Source organism: Centruroides sculpturatus, unplaced genomic scaffold (genome assembly GCF_000671375.1).
Source record: "Centruroides sculpturatus isolate CEXI.00-Female unplaced genomic scaffold, Cexi_2.0 scaffold1010, whole genome shotgun sequence".
Taxonomy (NCBI): Eukaryota; Metazoa; Arthropoda; class Arachnida; order Scorpiones; family Buthidae; genus Centruroides; species Centruroides sculpturatus.
In genome coordinates this window covers 262,546-286,936 of record NW_019385312.1, presented here as the reverse complement: position 1 = coordinate 286,936, position 24,391 = coordinate 262,546, and the positions used below count along the sequence as shown (strand labels likewise).

At 38.8% G+C, this 24,391-nt stretch overlaps 3 protein-coding genes and 1 non-coding gene across 4 annotated transcripts in view; 2 read left to right on the top strand and 2 right to left on the bottom strand.

Annotated features, from left to right (window-relative positions):
• Positions 1-3,715, bottom strand: part of LOC111637497 (plexin domain-containing protein 2-like) — a 41,323-nt gene extending 37,608 nt beyond the window's left edge. The window contains exon 1 of the mRNA XM_023383004.1: positions 3,602-3,715. Within this exon, the coding sequence (XP_023238772.1) occupies positions 3,602-3,692 (91 nt within the window). The 5' untranslated portion in view covers positions 3,693-3,715. The remainder of the gene's footprint in view (positions 1-3,601) is intronic.
• Positions 3,716-21,020: 17,305 nt separating this feature from the next.
• Positions 21,021-21,560, bottom strand: LOC111637504. Its single transcript, XM_023383007.1, has one exon. It carries the CDS (start codon positions 21,558-21,560, stop codon positions 21,021-21,023), a length of 540 nt encoding a protein of 179 aa, XP_023238775.1.
• Positions 21,561-22,472: 912 nt separating this feature from the next.
• Positions 22,473-23,426, top strand: LOC111637503. Its single transcript, XM_023383006.1, has one exon. The coding sequence runs from the start codon at positions 22,473-22,475 to the stop codon at positions 23,424-23,426; it is 954 nt and encodes a 317-aa protein (XP_023238774.1).
• Positions 23,427-23,858: 432 nt separating this feature from the next.
• On the top strand, positions 23,859-24,054 carry LOC111637506. The gene has a single exon (XR_002758709.1). It is a non-coding gene; the product is annotated as a U2 spliceosomal RNA (small nuclear RNA).
• The last annotated feature ends 337 nt before the right edge of the window (positions 24,055-24,391 follow it).

The window sequence follows — 24,391 nt, the reverse complement described above, 5'->3', positions numbered from 1 at the left end:
ATACACATTAATTTTCAGTCCAATATGAAATACAAGAAGTCTATTTTATTACTATTACTGGACTCCTTTGTCTAGTAATAATAATAATAATAAAATAAAATAAATCATCATATAATAAAAATGATAAATCATATTTATTTTTACACTTAATTTACATAATTGGAACAGTTCACAATCATAATCATAAACACATTCACTCATAAACACAATCAAATTAAGGACATGATCAATGAGTACGGAGGTAAATTTCTCAGTATTTCAGAAAGATTTCTCTGTAGCTATTTCCCTTTTAAGGCTAAGTACTGTATTATACGCATGAGGTAAACACATGTTAGCAAAGACAATACACAACCTGAGCTTGTGCATGTATGCCACTGTACTAAGCTATTGTCTTATTTGTTAACGCATACTCAAATCGAAAGTTATATAAAATATCAAATTTACAAATTTATTCAAATATTAGTTTAATTAAAAACTATCAACTTTTTAATACCTTCACATAAGCATGTCTTCACTTTGAATTTATATTTTAAATTTATTTTAAAACATGTCAAATGATTAACCTTGTAATTTGTATCTCGCAATATTCACGTTTTACGCTTGAAGATTGGCGATTATCATCTGAGGATGAGGAGAAACTCCCCTAAAAACATTTAGTGCAGTTTTACCTTTCAAGTTGGCTACTTTTCTAATATATTGATGATTTTACACAAAATAAATAAATAAATACAGCAATTATATAAATTTTAACAAATTAAATTTCAATAGGAAATTCTAATTTATTAAAAATTAGTCAAAGTTAAAGAAAATGTTCACTCGCTTACACTAAAACTTTCTATTTTAAAATCGAAATATCCTTATTACAATTAATTATTTTCATTATCTAATACATTTAACTATTTAAATAACTAATTGGTAGAAAACTATTTAAACTGAGAAAAAATCAATGGGCCAAATTAAACAAAAATACATACAGGGGTGAGCAAAAATATGTTTACTGTTGTTCATATAGAAAAGACACAATTAATGTCATCAATTTCAATCAATCAATCAAAAGACAAATATAAATAAATAATATGATAATTAATAAACTAGAGACACTAGTGCTTTGTCATATTACAATAGAATCGAGGCAGAGCATCGTGGTNAAATTAGTCAAAGTTAAAGAAAATGTTCACTTGCTTACACTAAAACTTTCTATTTTAAAATCAAAATATCCTTATTACAATTAATTATTTTCATTATCTAATAATACATTTAACTATTTAAATAACTAATTGGTAGAAAACTATTTAAACTGAGAAAAAATAAATGGCCAAATTAAACAAAAATACATACAGGGGTGAGCAAAAGTATGTTTACTGTTGTTCATACAGAAAAGACACAATTAATGTCGTCAAAAGACAAATATAAATAAATAATATGATAATTAATAAACTAGAGACACTAGTGCTTTGTCATATTACAATAGAATCGAGGCAGAGCATCGTGGTTTGTAATTAAAAACTTTTCAATTATTATTAGTAAATATAATTTAAATATTATCTTTTGCTCCATCTAACCTGAGTACTGACGTGTTTTAATGTGTATGTTAGCTTGCGTGCGTGCATAAGAAAGAGAGATATAGAGAGAGAAATGTATGTTGTGATCAGAAGAAAACAGTTCCCGGCTGCATGAGAAGGCAATCCTTACACTCATTGGCCACAAAAAGGCAATCCTTACACTTGCCAGAAAGAAACAGTAATTCTTGCATCTTCCAGACATGGAAGAGGCAATTCTTAAATTTGCTTGGTGTTGATTATTCTTATGTTTTGTTCATTTTTGGCACCCATCTTCCATTAGACGTGTACAATACTTCATTTATATATATATGTATTTATCCCTTAAATTCTGTTAGGTATGCTTGATTGCACTGGGGAGCACGGACACTGTCACCGATTCCATCGTATCTCAAAATAAAGTCACGAACCCACATTTTTATTACATTTTTGGATCACAATTAATAGAAAATGGCAAAGTTTTGTCAAAATTGACCATCAAATTTTGAGAACTAACACAATTCTGTAAGCCACATATAAGAGGCTTCACAAATCCTCTACCTCAATAAATAATAAACTCTTGTGTTGTTCTTATTCACAATTGTAAAACTACTTTTGACCACTTCTGTATTTAAAAAAAATTACATTTATATACTTGAAGACAAAAATAAAGAGTATAAAAGTTTTTAAACCATTAATTGAATTAAAGCTTTCTTAGAATAAAAAATTTATACATTTTTTTTAAAACTTTGAAAACTTCTATTCTACTATACTAGATTTTACACTCAGTAATTAAAAAGGATTTCAAAAGTTCTATATCTTGTAAATTATATGTTTCCCGTTAGCAATAGAGTCGTGTTGGTCGTCTAATCAAAATAATCGGACTTATGGTTTGCGCCAGAAGCTCATATATAGTCCATCTTGGCCTCCCGTCCCTAAGCTTTCTATATCTAGTTTCAACTTTCGTCTAACTCCATTATCGAGATTAAGTAAGGACAGACGGCAAGGAAGTCGGTGGGAGCTTAGGTTTATAATTTTTTCAAATTGCAGCCCAATTATTTAATTTAATAATTAAAAAAAAACAGTGTGATAAAATCAAAATACAATTTATTGTCAAAACCAAAATTTTACACATTTCGTTCTTACATTTTAACGAAATCAAATAATTTGAAGTTGGATTCATCTTTATCTAATCTATTTAGAAAATAATCAAAGCTTCCTCAACCGATAAACATTTTTGCATCTTTCTTTTCAAAATATAAATTATAAAACCAGATTATAAATTATGGAAAAGCAAGCAAAAAATAAAGCAAAAATTAAGCATTTACAAATCTAGTAATTGTTATTATTTTGCTCAAAATCGACACTTGGCATCAGCAACACGACAATCAATAACACAAAACAAAAAGGCAAAGAAATAACGCGTAGTTCCCGGAGGACGACGCGTAAATGCAATTCGAGCGAGACGCAATCGTTCGAATCCTAATTTTTCTGGAGATCCACCAAAGGAATCCAGAACCGTCGACTCCCGGAGGAACCTTCCGGGCCGCGGACCGGCGGAGAAGAGGAACGATCCGGCAGAAGAAGAAAGGGTCTCCGTAACGGAGATGGCATCTCCGCACGACCGGGGAGGTCGCCGGCATCCTCGTCTTACGGAACGGAAATCGAAATTTCCCGGGAACGGTCAACCCAGGCCTCCCGGAAGTGACGAAAGGCCGCATCCCCGTCTTCTCGTCGTTTCCGGTCCTCCCGCGGGCCGTTGTCGTAAAAAGGAAGCGGCGGCGCGACGCCTCCGGCGGCATTCCGGAAAGACGACGGATCAAAAAGGTCGCCTCCCGGAGAGATTCCGGGACGGACAGACAACCGGTCGGCTTTTCGGGCGCGTAATTCGGCCGGCGGACGGACTCCGAAGGCCGTGTGTGATCGAGTCGAGGACGTGAAACCGAAGAACGTCAGAGAAGTTCCGGGGACGAACGAACCGAGATGGGAAAACACCGGCAAATATTCCAGGACGAACGGTTGACGGAAAATAATTATTCGGAAAGAGGAATGGGTCGACTCACCGTCGGATCGGAGGAGCATCAACAACACCGCCAGACAGACCGTCGACAAAAGTATCGAGGCGATCTTGACCCACCTCCACACGGCCGCCATGTCGCGCGCTATTTTAGCGCCCTCCGGTGGCGCGAAAAGGCAAAACCGTTTTCCGGAAAAAGGAAAATAAAAACGGCAATTTCACAAATAAATAATAATTTCTTACTTCCGAAGTAACCACTAATTATCGAAAAAAATATCTAATTAGCAACCACTATTTTTTATAGTACGCTCCTTGACTAAAAGGAAAATGGCGGACGTGTATTCAATTTTCTTTCAACATGGCGTCGCTACAGCCACTCTTATATGGCAGACATGGGCAAATGCGGTTCTTTTTGAGTTACACGCGGCTCTTGCTGAAAGTATTAATTTCTGCTTATTATTATTATCTTTACAATTTTATTTCCACAATTTTGTGAAAATATGTTTATTAAAAAAATTCAATATTTGTTTTATATTATATTTATATTATATAATACAATCTCGGTACAGTATAAAAAAGTACAGAACTGTGGCTCCCATGCATTTTGCAAAACCTACATTTCGGCTCCCACTGAACTCTTGCTTGTCCACCCGTTATATAATATATTCTCAAAGTACTAGTTTTCCTGTCGGGTTTTTTTTTCTATCTCTTAATTAACTGTATTTCTTATTTATTTTTGTTTTAAATAGTTTGATGTTAGGCTCCGAATTGTAAAATTTGGCGTAAGATCGTTTCGGTTTTCTCGTTGACAAAACCAGAAGATGGCTTCAGAGAGATATTTGATACGTTTTTATCTTTTCAATCGGCGGGCAAACAGGAAGTTTCCGATTGATCCGGGTTTTTTCCTTCGAATTATAATTAACAGGCTAATTAGCTCTAATTAACCCCACCGGATCTTCACATTACGTAACTTATTAAACAGAATAACAGAAACATTAGAAGAAAGATTTATTATACAGAATAAATATGTTGTTTGTGGACTGAAAACACACTTTAAAATTTTAAAATAAAATGTAGTAATTGAAATTAAAACTTTCAGTCATTTAAATTAATATTTACTCCGAGCTCCTGTTTGACAGGGTACGCGAACCGGAAAACAAATTCAGTACGTAACGTTTGAAAATGTTAATTTTGGATACGTAGTCCCGATAAGTGATAAGCTTTCTACAGCCGCAAGAGCTACGGAGGATCGAGTTTTACTTTCTGTGGCGGTGGAAATTCCAACCGGCTTTAATCGGCGACCCAAAGGTCAAAGATCGGAATTTTTCGGGTACCGGCGGTAGAGAAAGGGGAAGGAAGTTCCTCGGCCGTTTCCGCCTTCTTTTATACTCGGAGAATAGATGGGCGGTAAGTACGAAACCGTAAAGGGGACTTGGCCAGATAGAGCGAAGATAAAAATCGACCCACACCCGGCATCCCGTAAAAAAACCCAACACAGGGGCCAGTTTCGTCCACCCTCCTCCCCCGTTCCCATCTTCCTGGGACACCTATGGCCCAAATCCGTCGTCCAATTTTCCTTTTAAAATATTTCTACGTTAATACTTTCGCAATGTCGAATGCGGGACGTTGTGTTTTCGTAAGGCATATTACGGGCCAGCCTTCGCTGTTTACGGGCAAATATGACACGTCCTGTCAAAGATCCGGAGGGGGTGGTAAAAACATCCGCTAACGGAAATTTCGCCGTATTCCTTTTTACCTTCGTCCGATACTCGTGCGGATGGCATATTTTTTTTTGAGACGGCAATACCCGCAGATACTTACCTCGTACCAAACTCCGGTACAGTCGTAGGGGATTCGACCGAGTAGTAGCTACTACACGATCGTTTTGACCGGTCGCCAGGCTATGGTCGGATGTCATAATGCGGGTTCTTCCGCCTTGCTAGTGCCGGCAAGCGTTTGTTGGCCCGGAATTAACTGCCAAACTTTTTCTAGGGATAAAATGCAAGCGAAAGGCGGCCGCGGCGCGGGAAAGAGGCCCTTCTTCCCCGCTAGAGGAGCCTGGAGAGAATTCTTTCCAGGATTCGACCTCGGACGAAAGGCGGAGAAGGGCCTCGGGCCCCGTCATAAAATATCTGGTAAACAGCATTAGGTTGAATCCCGTCTCGATGAATTTTCCCAAATGAAACCTTATGCCTGACTTTTCGATGGTGAAGAGACCGATGGCGGAGCCGTCGTCGTCCCTATTTTATTAAAAGAATAAAAGTAATTTGTACATCTTACAGAGTTTCTCGTGCGCTACCGGATGACGTCGTTACAGAAAGTGCAGAAGGGGTCTGGGAACCAGATGGCAGGACTGCGACCCAGAATCTTACACGAGCGGCACTTGAGGTAAGAGCCGGAGTCGCACAGCAGCAACGACTTGCAGCAACGTCCGAACTTGTGCGACTTAGAACACTCTCCGTAGCGGATCTTGTCCAAGGGCACGTCCTCTCCGCATATTCTGCACTTCTCTCTGCAGGGTATCAGATCGGTGGAAGTGGGAACGGTCTCGCCCAGTGAAGGGTAGATGTTGCGGACAACAATGTGAAACTCCTTCAGCAGCCAGTCGTTCATCAGCAGCATGGACCGCTTCTGAACCTCCGACAGTTCCATCAGCCTGGTCTGGTATTTTCCGATGATTGTGATGATGTGTTGCCTGGCAATCAGAGCTTCCACTTTCTCCAACTTCTCTTTCTGCAAACGGAACAAATTATTAACAAAGAATAAAACGTGGGCCCTGGTGTGAGTATATAACTTTGGCCTCTTAAATTCCAATTTAAATTAATGTCATTTTTACAACTATTTACTTCTGTTAAAAATAAGGGCCGACCGACCCCCAATTTACTCTTAAGTACTGGCAATTAACTAAAATACCGTGGATGTCCACCGAGTGGTTCCTCCTGTCGCCGTTAAACCGGGTCAAACCCACTATCCGCCGCCTTACCGATAGGAGCTTGGAGAAAATTTTGAAATACAATATACCGCATCTTCATCTTTTGTCCTTTTCACACTTCAGGAACAATCAATCTTATGGCAGAGTCGACCTTTTATTGTAGGCTATTAAGTAACATGTCAAGGCAAAAAAGCATTCTGCTAAGCTGGCTTTGTTAAAGAGCAATTCTAAATTGGTGTTTAGTGAAAATTGTTCAGATACTGTTATTTTTGGTTGAGGCAAGACAATGCCCATTTATTGCTGAGCATTGTTCAATATTTCTTAGACATTTCAAACTTTTAGTTAGTGAAACATGCAATTTGTTCAGAAGGTCTTGTTCTAGTCACTTAGCGTACAAGCAACTTTATGCAACAATCAATGTTGGCCACTATCCATTGAAGATTATCCAAGCATGCAAAACAAGGTGGCTTTCCATAGCTTCTGCTACATTTATTTGACCAATGGTTTAAACTCAAGTGTCACTTTGAAATGAATATGTGAAAAATGTTATTCAATGTGTTTAATGATAACAGTAACAAAGTTTATATGTTTTATTTAAAGCACAGATAGAAGGATCTGATAGAAGGGCTGATCAGGTAGAAGGAATGAATTACCAGTCAAGAGATGCTGATCAAAACATGCTGTTAGACAATCTTTTATTTCTCATTAACAGTTTATTCCAGCATATTGTACCAACAAGATCAGGTACACTTATCTGTTTAACATGCAACGTAGAATAGTACGTAAATCCAACGTTCTATTTGGGTTACAAAACAGAAAACCTAATCAAAGAGGTAAATTACCCTGAATCTGAACAGGAGGTTATTAGAAAAAGATGCCGTGACTTCATTCTTTGCTTTTTTAAAGAAATCAGACAGAGAATACCAACAAATAAAAGCATCTTAAAAAAAGATGTCACTCTTATCTATAATGAGAATCTGTAATGCCTTGAGAGTTTGTAAAGAACCTTTGATTGACTTAGAAGAATTGTAAATAGAACCTAATATCATTGGAAAAATTGAAATGCAACGGCAAAATTTAACCATTGTCTAACAGAAAAACACAGCTGATACAACAGCATTTTGGGCTGAAGTATCTTTACACAGAGATGCTATTGGACAAAACCTGTACAAAGAACTGACTGATTTTGCTCAACACATTTTGTACATACCACACTGAAATGCTGAAGTCAAACACATCTTCAGTCGGATGAACATTATAAAAACCAAATTAAGAAACAGAATATTTGTGGAAATTTTAAATGCAGTGTTAACAATTCAAGCAGGATTAAAATGCAAAAGTAATATTTGTTACAATTACAATATCCAAGAAAGTGTAACATGCCTTATTGACATTAGCTTGAATTATGATCAAAAGGCAAATAATACTGAAGAAAATGATGCAGATGATTATGACTGCTTTTTTTTTTGGAATAGTTTTCAAAAGCATGTGATCACAATCATTATTTGATGTTCATATCATTGCATTAAATCTATTATTTACAGAGACTCTTTTTTTCATTTATTATTATTGTATTATGTGATTTTGTATTTTTGTATTACTGCATTTTACTTAAATGCTTTGGTCTAAGCATTGTAAACAGAATTTACAGTAAATTAACTTATTAATTTTACTGTACCTATTAATATGAGTTATCTGAACAATTCTAAAAGCTTGTATTGTTGATCAATCCATTAAAATGGTTCTATGCCGAAACAAATTAAAAATTCAATACCAGATTCAATTCTGTAAAGCAGAAGAAATTTAATATGAAGTAAAAAAGAAAACTGTCAGTTAAAATTGTTTGGGAAAATCATAACTTAAAACCTGTAGTTTTAACATTAAAAAGGAGGAACAGCAAGAGATCAGCGAAAGGGTATCTCAGCTCTTTGGTTGCATATATCAGGCTGTGGGCCTCTTTAGGGATCTGAAAGTCAAACTATCTTATCCAACAGGGATTAGTGTCACTACTTCCTACACAGACATTCTTAATGCCAAGCACAATTCCAGTTCCACCACAAGTGCGATTGTCTTTTGTGGAAAAGAGCCAAGAATCCATAAACTTATTTCAAACATCAGCAACAAACTTCACACTAATTCTAATTTGTTATAAACAAACAAATGTTATTATATTAAAATATTAAAATAGAACATTTACGATCATTATTCTAGCATTTAAAAAATCTTCATAAGAGTGATCCACAGGATTCAAAATTGTGAGTTTAGTGGTCCACGAAGTCAGAAAAGTTGGCGACTGCTGCTCTAACGTATATGTAACTGTAAAACACCTCTGCATAAAGATTGTACTGGTTTTTATTGCATTGCAACTAAGCACCTATGTACAGTACATACTGTATTTGTGATTTCTTCATGCTCCCAGCCTTTGCCAGTGCTTATATTTTGCCAAGCTCAAATATCTTGTTAGAGATATGGAAGGGTACATGGCCAAGCAATGTTTGTACTTAGTTACATTCAGTTCTTTATGTTAATACAAGTGTATATTTAATGAATCCAAATGAAAAAATCACTTTTCCTAGTAGGTAAAACCTACAGCCACTGCTTTGCATAACTGCTCACCTCATTACTCAGATAATGTACTGTATATCTGTCTCTGGTATCTTGTAATTCTACAACCTAGTGCCTACAATGTAATTTTAAAATTAATTGCAGGGCTGTGGAGTCGGAGTCAGAGTCGTGGAGTTTTGGTGTTTTAGCCGGAGTCGGAGTTGGATGGTAAGGAAAAGTCGGAGTCGGAGTCGGTAGATTTTTACGTGATTCTACAGCCATGGCAGGGCTGTGGAGTCGGAGTCGGATTGACAAGGAAAAGTCGGAGTTGGTAGATTTTTACGCAACTCCACAGCCCTGATTAATTGTACATATACTGATGTACCAGCTTAGAGAAAAAGTTTGTTCTTGGTCTTAAGCTTACCCAGGGGTGCATTCAGCTTATCACTTACAGTGTCAGATCCTTTTATTCGTTAACAAAGTGTTTTGAGATGGACCGGTCTGGTTTGGGCCATAATAGGGATTAGGAAAATGATTCAGAGGGGTTTATTTCCACCCTGAACATTCCCTGTAGGCTGACAATACTAATCGATGATCGCTTCTGTTGCCTGTGTAGTGTCAGCCATTTTTGTTTTAAAATTGTAAAATTGCGGCCACTGATTATCATAAATTCTGATTATTTCTTTAATTTTCATACTTTCCTTTATTGATAACGTTATATTTACGTTTATTTTCCTATAATTAAATACGATACAGCTTTAACCGTGCGTGAGTCACTAGGAATGGTTCCCTTACTTGAGTCGCATGGTTTTTTCAAACCCAGTGTTTTTAATATGAAATAATTCAATTTTATCTATCGCATAAAGAAACTACAGTTTTTTTTGTTTAATTCTGCACTTTATTCTCTTTTCTAGTGATATAAATTACTTGTGTATTGACAAAATTGCTTTTTTAGCATTTATTTTTACGTAATCCGATACAAAAAACGCAAAAAATAAACATATCAGGTTTCACTTGCCATCAGATTATCTCAACTTTCACTGATTGTCCTGGGTTTCATTGTAATCTGAGAAAAATAGATTGTGTTTAAAAGTCCAGTGCTAAGTGTTTATTGCTTTTGCGGTAATGTGAGTAGAGCAGGAGAAGTCAATTTATTTCTATAATAAACTGCTAAGTGTTTTATTATCGTTTAAACAACTGCTTCCCACTTGTTATTTTTACCAGAGAGGGGTGACAATGTCAGTGAAAATTTATTACTTTCGCAAAACAAAGAGTCAAGTGAGCTGTCACCCACACCCNGGGATGCTTTATTCTTTTAAGGTTTAGCGATTCCTAACTGGGTTGTGGGGTCTCCCCCCCCTTTTCGTTGGTGCGGACTTACTTTTTTCCGCTTGGGAAGCGCAAGTGTGTGTGAGTTTTTCTACGACGCTTTTCTTTCGTCGGTGAGTTGGTTTTTCTTCTATTTTTAAGTTACTAAGGTGAATGGTGAGGAAACCCTCGTCTTAACTAAACATAAGCCCCAAACAAAATAATGAAAGCAAAATAAAAGTAAAATAAAAATAAAGCTCAGACTTGGTTCCTTACATAGTTCGGTAACGATTCACGGAAAATAAGCTTAATGTAGGGTGTGGTTGACAAGAAAGTCCAATCAAGTAAGTAGAACACAGTGTGGCTAACATCTTCTAACAAATTACTTTATATATCCTTTATTTCTCGTGAAATCACAATAAAAGAGCGCAAATTAAAATAATCATGAAAATCCAGGTAAAACTGGAACTTTCTCATATGAAGACAAAAACACTCAATTTGTAATGAGTGTCACGAGTAGATACACTTTTATAAATTGCACATCTCATCTACCAACGTCCAAGATGCTGATGGATAAGAGATCTTCAGCATATTTTAGTTACTAAGATTCTGATGATTTATCCAAATTTAGAATAATTATACAAAATTTAAATAAAAAGTCTATTATCTTGGAATATTAATGAAAGTAATCCATCATTTTTTAAAAAGAATTTATTAATTCGAATAGAATTAAACATTGACAAAGATTAATTTCTATTACAACGATGAACTTAATAACATTGCTTATAAAATGATGCAAAAATAGTTTTAAACTTCAAATTATCATATAATTACGTTGAAGGGGATCATTTGAGCCTGGTAGCCTGGTTACGTGGGTTAAGTCACGTTTACAATTTAAACCAAGTTACACGGGGAGAGGTATCAGAACCTTGTCCAGTCGCCCACTCTGTCCACGGCTTGATTTACCCGTTCAGGCATACTTGCCACAAGAGTTTGGCAAAATATACCCTCAAGAAGCTTCTCCCAACGAAATTTGACAGTCTGCCAAAGTTTGTTGGGAGTCGCTGCTTGGATGGGTTCGTGGGAGATTGCGGCCCAAAGATGTTCTATTGGGTTCAGGTCTGCACCTCTCCCCGGCCACTCCATATCTATTAAAGTATTTTGGGTGCTAACCCACTGTTTCGTGACCCGTGCCGTATGAATAGGCAACCGGTCGTGGATGAACCACATGGGAGCGTCCCCGTATACTGCCCTCATCGAAGGTATGAGCCCCTCTTGTAATATTTTGATGTATTGCAGGGCGTTCAAATGCCCGTCAATCCGTATAAGCTCCCCCGGTCCCGCTGCCGTCATCCAACCCCATACANTTACGTTTAAAGGGGATCATTTGAGCCTGGTAGCCTGGTTACGTGGGTTAAGTCACGTTTACAATTTAAACCAAGTTACACGGGGAGAGGTATCAGAACCTTGTCCAGTCGCCCACTCTGTCCACGGCTTGATTTACCCGTTCAGGCATACTTGCCGCTAGAGTTTGGCAAAATATACCCTCATGAAGCTTCTCCCAACGAAATTTGACTATCTGCCAAAGTTCGTCGGGAGTTGCTGCTTGGATGGGTTCGTGGGAGATTGCAGCCCAAAGATGTTCTATTGGGTTCAGGTCTGCACCTCTCCCCGGCCACTCCATATCTATTAAAGTATTTTGGGCGCTAATCCACTGTTTCGTGACCCGTGCCATATGAATAGGTGACCGGTCGTGAACAAACCACATGGGAGCGTCCCCGTATACGGCCCTCACTGAAGGTATGAGCCCCTCTTGTAATATTTTGATGTATTGCAGGGCGTTCAAATGCCCGTCAATCCGTATAAGCTCCCCCGGTCCCGCTGCCGTCATCCAACCCCATACACCTGCAAACAGAAAAATTAAATAAAGTTGTGATTTATAAATGAACATGCTGATATGTTTTCATGTTCATGTAATTATTTTCAATGTTAAATGCAAGTTTCGTATTTCACTGTCTGTTAGAATTATGATATAAATACACAAAAACACGAAATTGAAAACTCACCTATAGAAAAGCGACCACTTCTTTGGGTGCGCCTTATGTATTCAGGATTATGCCACGTTGATGGTGGTCGGCGCACCCATACGACCCCGCTGTTTTCACTACAAAATACTTTTTCGTCGGTGAATATCACGTTTTCCCAATCGGACACGTCCCACCGTCTGTATTGTTGGGCAAAACCTAACTGATTGAATTGGTTTGCAATCGTTAAATTTTGTTTTTTGGCTGCCCGCTGTCCATATAACTTAAATTGCCTTAGCCTATTAATAAAAAANCCAACCCCAGACACCTGCAAACAGAAAAATTAAATAAAGTTGTGATTTATAAATAAACATGCTGATATGTTTTCATGTTCATGTAATTATTTTCAATGTTAAATGTAAGTTTCGTATTTCACTGTCTGTTAGAATTATGATATAAATACACAAAAACACGAAATTGAAAACTCACCTATAGAAAAGTGACCACTTCTTTGGGTGCGCCTTATGTATTCAGGATTATGCCGCGTTGATGGTGGTCGGCGCACCCATACGACCTTACTATTTTCACTACAAAATACTTTTTCGTCGGTGAATATCATGTTTTCCCAATCGGACACATCCCACCGACTGTATTGTTGGGCAAAACCTAACCGATCGAATTGGTTTGCAATCGTTAAATTTTGTTTTTTGGCTGCCTGCCGTCCGTACAACTTAAATTGCCTTAACCTATTAATAAAAGATATATAATCTCTGTTTCCTACATTTCTTTATACGAAATAACATGTTAATAAAGTTTTATTTCTGGAGGTTCATTTCATGGAAATATATATATTTTGTTGGAAGTTTGATTATTATACTACAAATGTTACATACCTTCGTTTCACCGTATCCACACACACGTTGAGATTTAACTCACATCTGTGCTCTCTGGCCGTTTTAAAAGGGTTCTCCTGACTTCTTAATTTCAGATTTTCATCTTCTTCTGGGGTTGTAAGTCGTAGTCGACCCGTCTTCTTCTTCAGCGACAGATAACCCGTGTCGTTATGTTGTCTCACGATCTTCGAAACAACTCGAGTAGATATTTTAAAATAACGGGCTATTTCTACTAAGGTTCTACCTTCATTTCTATGTTTAACGATAAGCTGTCTTATCTCTTTAGACAATGGTTTAGCCATTTTGCTTTGGCAGAAATTTCAGTATCGCTGCAGTATTTATATCATTTCAGTTTATAAGTTCAGCCCATTTTTATGACGTTGTGACCGTTAGGCTGATGACGTAGACTGTCGGCTTTTCCAGGTTGGTCGAAGCTCTCGCGTAATTTACAGAAGTCACACCTACTTTCTCTGAATGGGTAAATCAAGCCGTGGACAGAGTGGGCAACTGGACAAGGTTCTGATACCTCCCCCGTGTAACTTGGTTCAAATTGTAAATGTGACTTAACTCGCGTAACCGGGATACCAGGCTCAAATTACTGATATACGTGACTGAACCCATGTTATCAGATTCAAATTGCCAGATACACGGTTCCAGTGACTTGTCCATTCTTTATTCCTTGATTTTCACTTTGTGTGGTTTTAATTCTGTATTTGTGCTGTAATTATCTTAATTTTCAGCCAAAATATTTATAAATATCTCGCAAATTAAAGAATTAATTAATAATATGGACTTTCTTGTCAGCCACACTTTGCATTAAGATTATTTTCCGTGAATCGTTACCGAACTATATGGGAATAGGAAATCAGAAAAAAACAAATATATCTAAGCGATCAATCTGCAAACAATGCAGTTAAATTTAAAATAAAATTTATAACAACTTCTATAACGTTTAATTATTTTATGACTCTATTAACAAATGGTTAGGGAAAGGAGAGTAATAAAGCACTTAGCCATTGTTGTCTTTAACGGTGGGGTGTGGGTGACAGCTCACTTGACTCTTTGTTTTGCGAAAGTAATAAATTTTCACTGACATTGTCACCCCTCTCTGGTAAAAATAACAAGTGGGAAGCAGTTGTTTTAAACGATAATAAAACACTTAGCAGTTTATTATAGAAATAAATTGAGTTCTCCTGCTCTACTCACATTACCGCAAAAGCAATAAACACTTAGCACTGGACTTTTAAACACAATCTATTCTTCTCAGATTACAATGAAACCGAGGACAATCAGTGAAAATTGAGATAATCTGATTTCAAGCGAAACCTGATATGTTTATTTTTTGCGTTTTTCGTATCGGATTACGTAAAAATAAATACTAAAAAAGCAATTTTGTCAATACACAAGTAATTTATATCACTAGATAGAGAATAAAGTGCAAAATTATACAAAAAAAAAAAACTGTAGTTTTTTTATGCGATAGATAAAATTGAATTATTTCATATTAAAAACACTAGGTTTGAAAAAACCATGCGACTCAAGTAAGGGAACCATTCCTAGCGACTCACTCACGGTTAAAGCTGTATCGTATTTAATTATAGGAAAATAAACGTAAATATAACGTTATCAATAAAGGAAAGTATGAAAATTAAAGAAATAATCAGAATTTATGATAATCAGTGGCCGCAATTTTACAATTTTGAAATAAAAATGGCTGACGCTACACAGGCAACAGAAGCGATCATCGATTAGTATTGTCAGTCTACAGGGAACGTTCAGGGTGGAAATAAGCCTTTCTAAATCATTTTCCTAATCCCTATTATGGCCCAAACCGGACCGGTCCATCTCAAAACTAAAAGGATCTGACACTGTAAGTGATAAGCTGAATGCGCACCTGTGTAAGCTTAAGACCAAGAACGAACTTTTTCTCTAAGCTGTACTATGCTGCTCATTCTGGGGAGCAGACAAAATTTCCATGCTCAGAATTTATAGAGCCCTTGTCCGCTCTAAGCTGGACTATGGTTGTATTGTTTATGGGTCTGCGCGAGAATCTACTCTTCAGATGCTGGATCCAATTCACCATCAAGCACTGCGTTTGTGCACTGGTGCTTTTCAAACTTCCCCTGTCCAAAGTTTGTATGTGGATGCATATGAACCTCCTCTATCTCTTAGAAGAGAACAGTTGTCTCTTGTTTATTATATCAAACAGAAACCTTACAGTAGATTATCAGTTGATTGTACAATATCAAATACTCATCTGAAAAGACTATTTGAAGTGCGCCGAAGTAGTGTCTCTACATTCAAACTAAGAATGGAGAACGTAAGAAGCACGATTGACCTGGACACAAGAAACATCTCACAGGTTGAGGCTAATAGTATACCACCTTGGTCAACCCAACAATAGATGTTGATTTAAGCTTAAAGCAATTTCCTAAGGAATCCACCCCAGACTACGTCTACAGACAGCACTTCGCAGAAATTCAACATCGTGACAGGAATCTAATTCCAATATATACTGATGGATCTAAATCTGATAACTATGTTGGCTTAGCCTTTGTTTGCCAAAATGAAATTGTGGCAGAACAAATAGTACCAAATTCTTTTATCTTTACTGTGGAGTTGCAGGTTATTTAACCAGCCCTAAAGTATATAAATAGGAAAGGTCATCGTTGCTGCGTGATTTACACTGACTCAGTTAGTGCACTTCTGGCTTTGATTTCTTATGAACCTAGTTCTCACTCCATAGTTATTAAAATTCAGAAACTAATTTGTCATCTCCTTGCAAGGAATTTCTCTATAAAATTTTGTTGGGTCCCAGGCCATGTAGGAATAAGAGGAAATGAAGAAGCTGATGCAGCTGCTAAGTCAGCAAGTTTTTCTTAGCATACAATGCGTATTGAAGGAGGCGATTTGAAGCTAGTCGTTAAAAAACAACTAGCAGAGAGATGGCAAATTATGTGGAATGCACAAATCCACAATAAATTACACGAGTTACAATTTTGTGATACTCAGGATATATTCTTTTCTTCTTAATTGATGTTTTAGACTATTTACAAAAAATTAAAATTTTTCGAGTCTATCTTTTAAATCCTTTTTACACCACCACAAAAGTAACAGTTTTAAATTTGCTTTGNGTCCATCTCAAAACACTTTGTTAATGAATAAAAGGATCTGACACTGTAAGTGATAAGCTGAATGCGCACCTGTGTAAGCTTAAGACCAAGAACGAACTTTTTCTCTAAGCTGTACCTTTAAAAGGTTCAAAGATTTTAGACATCTACTCTTCAAATTGCGCAAGTGCGGTAAAAACGTCAGTTTATGGTCGAACAAAACACCCAAAAATTTTGCCTCATTCACCATTGGGATTTTGACCCCATTTAAGTAGATTTCAGGATCCAAGTGTAAACCACGCCTTCGACAAAAGTGAATACACAAGGTCTTCTCCGTGTTAAAACTAAAACCATTAGTCTTGGACCAATGGTCTATGTGATTTAGGGAGGTTTGCAGTTGTCTCTCGATAAAACTCATATTACTCGAATGACAGGAGATCTGAAAGTCATCCACATACAAAGAGTGTTTCACACTGGGAGGAAGACAGTTAGCTATGCTATAAATTTTAATTAGGAACAGAGTCACACTCAAAATAGAGCCTTGAGGAACACCTTCTTCTTGCGTGAAAGGTCTAGATAAAGTGTTGCCCATCCTAACTTAGAATCTTCGATTCTGTAGGAAGTTTTTTATAGAAATCGGCAAGTTACCCCGCAATCCAAATTGGTCCAGATCACGTAGTATCCCGTATCGCCAACAGCGATCATAGGCCTTCTCTATATCAAAAAACACAGACACTAAGTGCTGTTGTCTAACAAACGCTTCGCGAATAGATGTTTCAACGTTTACTAAGTTATCGGTGGTACTTCTGTTCCTACGAAAACCACTCTGATGTGGTGAAAAGTATTCATTTTTCTATACGAGATACATCAGACATCTGTTTACCATCCTCTCAAAGAGTTTACACAGGCAACTTGTCAGAGAGATTGGTCTATAATTACAGGGGTTCTTGTGGTCTTTACCAGGCTTGGGAATGGAAATAATGATAGATAGTCTCCAAGAGTCAGGAAAAGTATGCTCTGTCCATATTCTGTTAAACAGACACAGGTGATTAGAAAAAGAATTGTTTGACAGACTTTTAATCGTGCTGTAGTGGATTTTATCCGGGCCTACAGCACTATTCCTCGAGCGATAGATTGCTGTATGTAGTTCTATGCTGGTAAATGGCACATTATATTCCTCATTAGATGAGGAGTAGAAGTTTAAATGTTGCTTTTCCTTTTGCACTTCGTAAGCTTGGAAATCCCTTGGATACATTATGTTGCTGGATGACATAGAAAAAGTTTCACCCAATGTATCAGCAATACCCTGTATATCACTGATTACTGTGCCATTACTTTCCAGCATGGATAGATAGTGAGAAGCATATTTTCCATTAATTTTATGGATTTTATCCCAGACTGCTTTTGAGCTAGTAGAAGATGTTATACTAGAGATATACTTCCTCCAAGAATCCCTTTGGCTTTGCCTTCTAATTCTTCTGGCATTTGCCTTTGCTTTTTTAAAAGCAACCAAATTTCTCGCAGTGGGGTATCTTCTGAAAATACCCCATGCTTTCTTTTGGGCTTTAAATGCTGCATCACAATTCTGGTTCCACCATGGTTTAGGATGTTTTGGATATCTAGTTGATGTCTTCCCCATTGTTTTTTCAGCTGCCTGAATAATACTGGAAGTGACAACTTCAACTGCGTCATTGATATCAGCAATATTCACCATATCCTCCGTGATGTTGGCCATAGAGGAAAAAAGAGGCCAATCGGCTGTTTCCAATTTCCAGCGTGGTGGACGGGCTGTTTCACAGATATCTCTGCCTCGATATTTTAGAAATATTGGGAAGTGGTCACTGGAAAGTGGATTTGATCCAACCTCCCATGTAAACGCTGAAAACAGGTTGGGAGTGGCTAATGAAAGATCAATGGCAGTGAAAGTTCTTGTTGGGGCATGGAAGTATGTCACATCTCCAGTGTTAAATAAATACATTTGCTGGTTGCCTATGAGTCGTTCAATGGCTCTGCCTCGACGATTAATGTCCGGACTGCCCCACATAGGATTGTGACCATTGAAATCACCCAGTAGAAGGAATGGTGTTGGCAGCTGTTCAACTAAGGCATCCAATTCATCTTCCTTGACTCTGACATCTGGTGGCAAGTATATAGAGCAAACTGTGACAGTTACTCCAATAGAAATTCTGACTGCCACAGCTTGTAAATCGGTGGTTATTTGTACCAGCAAAGATGGGATTCGATTGGAAACCAAAATAGCCACACTGCCACTGGCTCGGTTGTGGCTATCATCATTCTTGCGGTAAAGATTGAAACCTTTAAGAGAAATATTTTCTCCAGGTTTTAGATGGGTTTCCTGTAATGCCAAACAGAGAGATGAGGTGGATGATGTCGAATGTTTAATGTCAGAGAAGTTGTTGCAGAAACCACGACAGTTCCATTGAATTATTTTATAACCCATTATGTGTTTGAGGCAGCATTCTTTGCAAGGGTATCCCTCTTTAATTTAACAGGCAGTTTCTCTTTTGGAGGTGACTTTGGTTTTGAAACCTCCATATAAGGCTCTTCATCAGATATGTCAGAAAACTCACTCATAGATTGAGCTTCTGATTTTTTTGAGACTTTAGAGAGGGCTGCTTTCACTCTTTGTTTGTTAAGTGGGTTCTTACTGGCTTTTTTAGAACCCACATTTCTGGTTGTTACTCCCGTTTTAGTTACAGAGGTTTTAGTCTTTGTGTTCTCCTTTTCTTCTGATTGTGCAGATGGGATCAATAAGCATTTTGCATGGCGAGTAAGAGATTCACTTGGGGATACAGAAATATCTGTTTGAACCCCACATGTCTTTGTGAACATTTTACATCTGATTACAAGAAGGAATTCCTGTAAGTACTGTTTTTCCCTATTAACGAACGGTTTTTTCCACTTTCCAACTCAGGCACGGTATAGGAGCTACTGCCTACTTGGTGCCGGTGACCCGTTGCGTCGTGTCAGTTTTTGGTCTGGAATTATCCCTTGCTTTTTGTCATTCCCTATCTGTTCCTTATGGGTTCAAATATTAGAGATAAGTTTCTTGAAGAAGCCTACAAGGCTGTTGATGAGATTAAAGGGTACTTCGCGTCCAACCCTAATGGGAAGCTTTCATCCAAAGAGAATCTCAGATATGTAACTGATCGCTTCACTAAGGTGATGAACCTTGCTGAAATTGCGATAGAAAGTAATATTATCTCCGAAAGCCTTGAAAAGAAATTATCATCCTTAGCCACTAAAGAGGACATCAAAAGACTCGCGGAAAAGCATAACGAAAGAGCTACCACTTCGCTCGAAGAGGTTAAACTGGGGTTAAACAACCTAGAAAAATCGATTTTCAGTGAAACGCTTAGACGTGAAGAAACCAATATTCCAAGCTACAGTAACGTTCTTAAACAAAGGTTAAATACCCCTCAACTCCCTGTTACTCCCCCTTCACCGTGTTATACCGTATTAGTCTTCAATGATGATAAATCTGAGTCCTCTGAGCAAACAAAAAAGCGTCTGATGAAAAAGATCAAACCGCACTCAATAGGAGTGGGAATCAAACGGATTAGGGACATTAGAGGCGGGATAGCTGTAGATTGTACTGAAAAGAGCCATGCCGAACGGTTAGACGGAGAAATCTCTAAACTTAAGCATCTAGGACTAGGGTAGCTGACAAGCACCTCCCTCTAATCAAGATCGCCAATGTTCCAAGTGACATCAAGGAAAACGAGATTCTTCATTTCTCTTATCACCAAAACGAGTTCTTAAGAAATGCTTACAGCGAGAGACAATTCAACGAAAAGGCTAAGATCAAATTCCCAATGAGACAGAGAAACTCTGATTACACCTCGTGGGTGATAGAGGTTACCCCTCAACTCAGAAATACAGTTCTCGAAGAAAAAAGATTAAACATTGAATGGAACAGATGCCCTGTTTACGACTTTGTACCTCTCACACAATGTTTTAAATGGCTCGCTTTCGGACATCGGGCAAACACCTGCACTGAGGACCATCCTATCTGTAGCCACTGCAGTGGTAATCATCTACGTAAAGAATGCACCTCCACTGGAGAGAAGCCAAAGTGTGTCAACTGTGCAAAGGGAAATCAGCCTAAAACAGATCACAACACAATGAGTAGAGAATGTCCAATGCTCCAAAGGGCTAAGACTGAGACTCTTCACAGATTTGAATATGCTACATAATTGTATCGGTTTGCATGTGCACGGATTTGTTTGCGTTAGCCCTATTTGTCCACGTATGGTTTATGTTCTTGTCGGCCGATTCAATCAACAGTCACTCCATTATTTACTACATTCCCTGCACTGATTCTCTGTTATTAGCTGGTCAATATCACATATCTGTGTCGCTGAGGCTACTCGGCCTTAATGTACTGTGCTCTCTTGTTTGTCAACCTGTATGTATCCCAGCATGTTTCCTGTATTGTCATACTATTCTTTGTTTTACTGTATGTTACTACTTACCATTGTCGCGCCATTTGCTGTTTATGTTTTATTACTGTATTCACTTGTATGCCTACTGTTTGCCAATGTACTTTGTATGTTTTGTTTTATATGTCAATAAATGCCGATGCAGGTCGCTCATGGGTCCCATGACCTCTGGTTACTACTTTTCTTCTATCCTATCCAACTTTATTTCCCCTTCGCTCTAACCCCTCCTTATTCAACTTTATATCTTCCTCCTTTTCCAATCTAAAACAGGCTATACCTCTGAGTTCGGCCTCGTTCCCTTCCTCAGCACTGTCTCGACGAATCGAAATGCGTCGGACAGAAGTGACACCCTGGTCTAACAGGCCAATCTGAATGTCTGATTCGTCTTCAGACATCAAATCGAACTCAGATATCACACCACGTGATGAGTTCAAACTTCTGTGTGGTGTGACTAATATTCCCATGTCTCCAAGAGTCTTCATTGTTGAAAGCTTTGTTGTTTGTTGAGGAGAGGCTGTTTCCACTAGTAGGTCCCCTGACCTCAATTTTTGTATCTTTTTTAAATGCCCGATGGTTGATTCAAAAAGCTTTTGGATCAAAAAAGGAGAACACTTAGCAAGGGGTTTTTCTCCAGTTGCATGCACTATTAAGTAAGCAAGTTGGCTGGAGGTCTTTTCTTTTGTCGTTGATATTGTCGTTTTGTCAAAATGTTTGGAATTTTTTGGGTCCATGATTAATGTTTAATTATTCGGCTCCTAGTGACCCCACCCACCATGGGGCCCAAGAAGGGGATGCTGTCACATGGGAAACTCCCATAGACTGTCACATCAGGGTTTCCCAGGAGCTATACCATCACAATACAGTCAAGAAGAGCACATCTTGTCTGACATGTCCGCCCAGTCTGCATCGATCAGTTGACTCCAGGCCGAGGTCAAATGACTCAACGACCAGCCGATTGACTCAAACGGAGCCTGATTTGAGCCTCCCATTTATCCGAAGCAAAGGCCAAAGCAGTGTGTTGGGGACGTTATGTTGTCCCTCAACTACCAGGATCCCCCTTTCTGGCATACAGGACACCACACACGGCAAACACGTGTGTGGGTGTTCAGATCCCAGGGATGGTAAAGAAAAGTTACTAAACCATCTCTGGGACGTCCCCTCACCACGGACAGGAACCCACACCGAGGGGTCAATCACACGAAGTGCAGCACGCTTGCCGTACTAGGTAAGTTGCACACCGCAGGCGCCAACGTCTTCTCCCTCGGCCAAACCGACCTCCCAAAACTTGGCAAGAAAGATGCCTATAAGCATCTTGGGGTCCCCACTGGATTCTCGAGATGTGACATGGAGGCATCCACCACCGATGGCGTGATACAAGACATGAATAAAATCGACACATCCCATCTGGCGCCCTGGCAAAAACTCGATGTGCTTAACACCTTCATTATACCGAGACTGTCCTTTTGCCTTACCGCAAGTACAACACTCAATAAAATAGACAGAATCCTCAAGCGCATCGTTAAAAGGTGGCTCAGCATCCCACAACGTGCCAGCGCCAAGATCGTGTACCTGGCCCACAAACAAGGAGGCGCCAATGTGACCCATCCAGCCTCCTTTCTAACATAGCACAGGTATGCCACGCCATGCACCTATTCCACTTCAAGGACAGCAACATCGTCAACGTAGCACTTGGTGCCTTAGGTGACGTGGAAACTTCTAGGATAAAACGATCCCCAAACATCGAGGACATCTGCCAGTACCTGGAGGGGTCCATGGAGGGCGATCTAGGAAATCCATCGAAGGATATCACCTCCATATGGACTCGCCTCAAGATGGCCACGAGACGTCTAAAAAAGAAGATCAACATCAGCTGGACCAACGGACCCAACAACGTCCCCACCATCGCTGTCGAAAACAACTGCATCCGGGTAAGAGGCTGCCAACACACACTGGACAAGCTGTTGAAGCATCATCACCTCCAAAGACTAACGGCGAAACCAGACCAAGGTAAGGCCTTCAAGATCACGGCCTCAAATGAAGTGAGCAATCACTTCCTCAGCAATGGCCAGTACACCCGCTTCTCAGACTGGCGCTTCATTCACCGTGCCAGGCTGAGTGTGGTTGCACTACGTGGCCACAAGTGCTTTGGAAACAAAGCCAAAACCTGCCGCCGATGCGGCTTCATTTGTGAAACGCTATCTCACGTACTGAGCCATTGCCCACCCAACTTTCGTCTCATAACACAGCGTCACAACGCCGTACTTAACAGGCTTGTGAATGCTTTCCAGCCAAGGGGCGCTACGGTACTGGTGAACCAACGTGTCCCCGGATTGCAAGAAAACTGCAGACCAGACTTAATCATACTACATGAAGAAACAAAAACAGCAACTGTAGTGGATGTTATGACCCCGTTTGAAAACAGACAACCGGCCTTTGATGCAGCGAGGAAAGAGAAGGAACGTAAGTACCATAACCTCATACAACACCTTCGTAGTCAGGGGTACGACATGTTCTTTGAGGCTTTCGTAATAAAAGCACTTGGAAGATATGACCCCCTAAACGAATCTATTCTTCAACGCCTAGGCATTGGCTATTGATATGCCAAAATGATGAAAAAGCTGATGGTCAGAGATGCCATACAGTGGAGCAATGATATATATCGGCAACACGTGGGAGATTGCTTACGCCGCCCACCACCACTAAACCCCAGCCAAAGCATCAACTAAGCATGTCCACAACAACTACAGACCACCATTGTATTCTATTCAAACTAGGCCAACAGACCCATGTAATCGTGCCTCACCTATGATTGTAAAACGGGAAACTCTAGCTGGCAATTGAGCCCATGTTCGAGAGTATGTTAAAACCATGACACCTCTGTATATTTATCCGCTGGCTGGCAAACGCGCCTATGTCTCGCGTCAATACCTATATCTATTGTACTTATTGGTTGGCAAAATTCATGCCCATGTTGCGGCCAATCGCACAATGTGTTTACACTTTGTACATAATCAACTACTGCCTATGTAATCCCTGTAACTATTATTTGAATTTTATATAAAGGCTTTTAAAATCTGTTCTTATCAGCTTAATATCTGATACGGTTTCTACCAGAGACCTTCGATATTAACCTGATTTTTGGAACTGGGCAGGACAGGGGGCTTGCTCCCTGCCTGCCGCGGGTTGCTCAGGCCTGGCACTATCGCCTGAGATAGCCCACCCCCTTGGGGGAAAATAATAAAAAAAATTAGAAATATTAATTAATAAGGAAAAATTTTTATTCTAATTGCAGATGCATTTCGTTCACGGAAGATGCCTGAGGAGCGATCACAGCTGCAGCAAGACATTCTCCAAGCATGACTGAGCAGGAAAAAAAAATTCGGGCGAATTCCAGAAGGAAAGGTAAGAGGAAATGAGGAAAGCGATGATCCGCCATCACCGCATACTTCCGGCAAGCTACAATGAAGAGGAGAAGGGCGAGAAATACCTTCACGTGCATTTGGTAGAAATCGCTAATCAACAATTCAAATTGAATGAAGAAAAATATAATTTGCAATTTTTT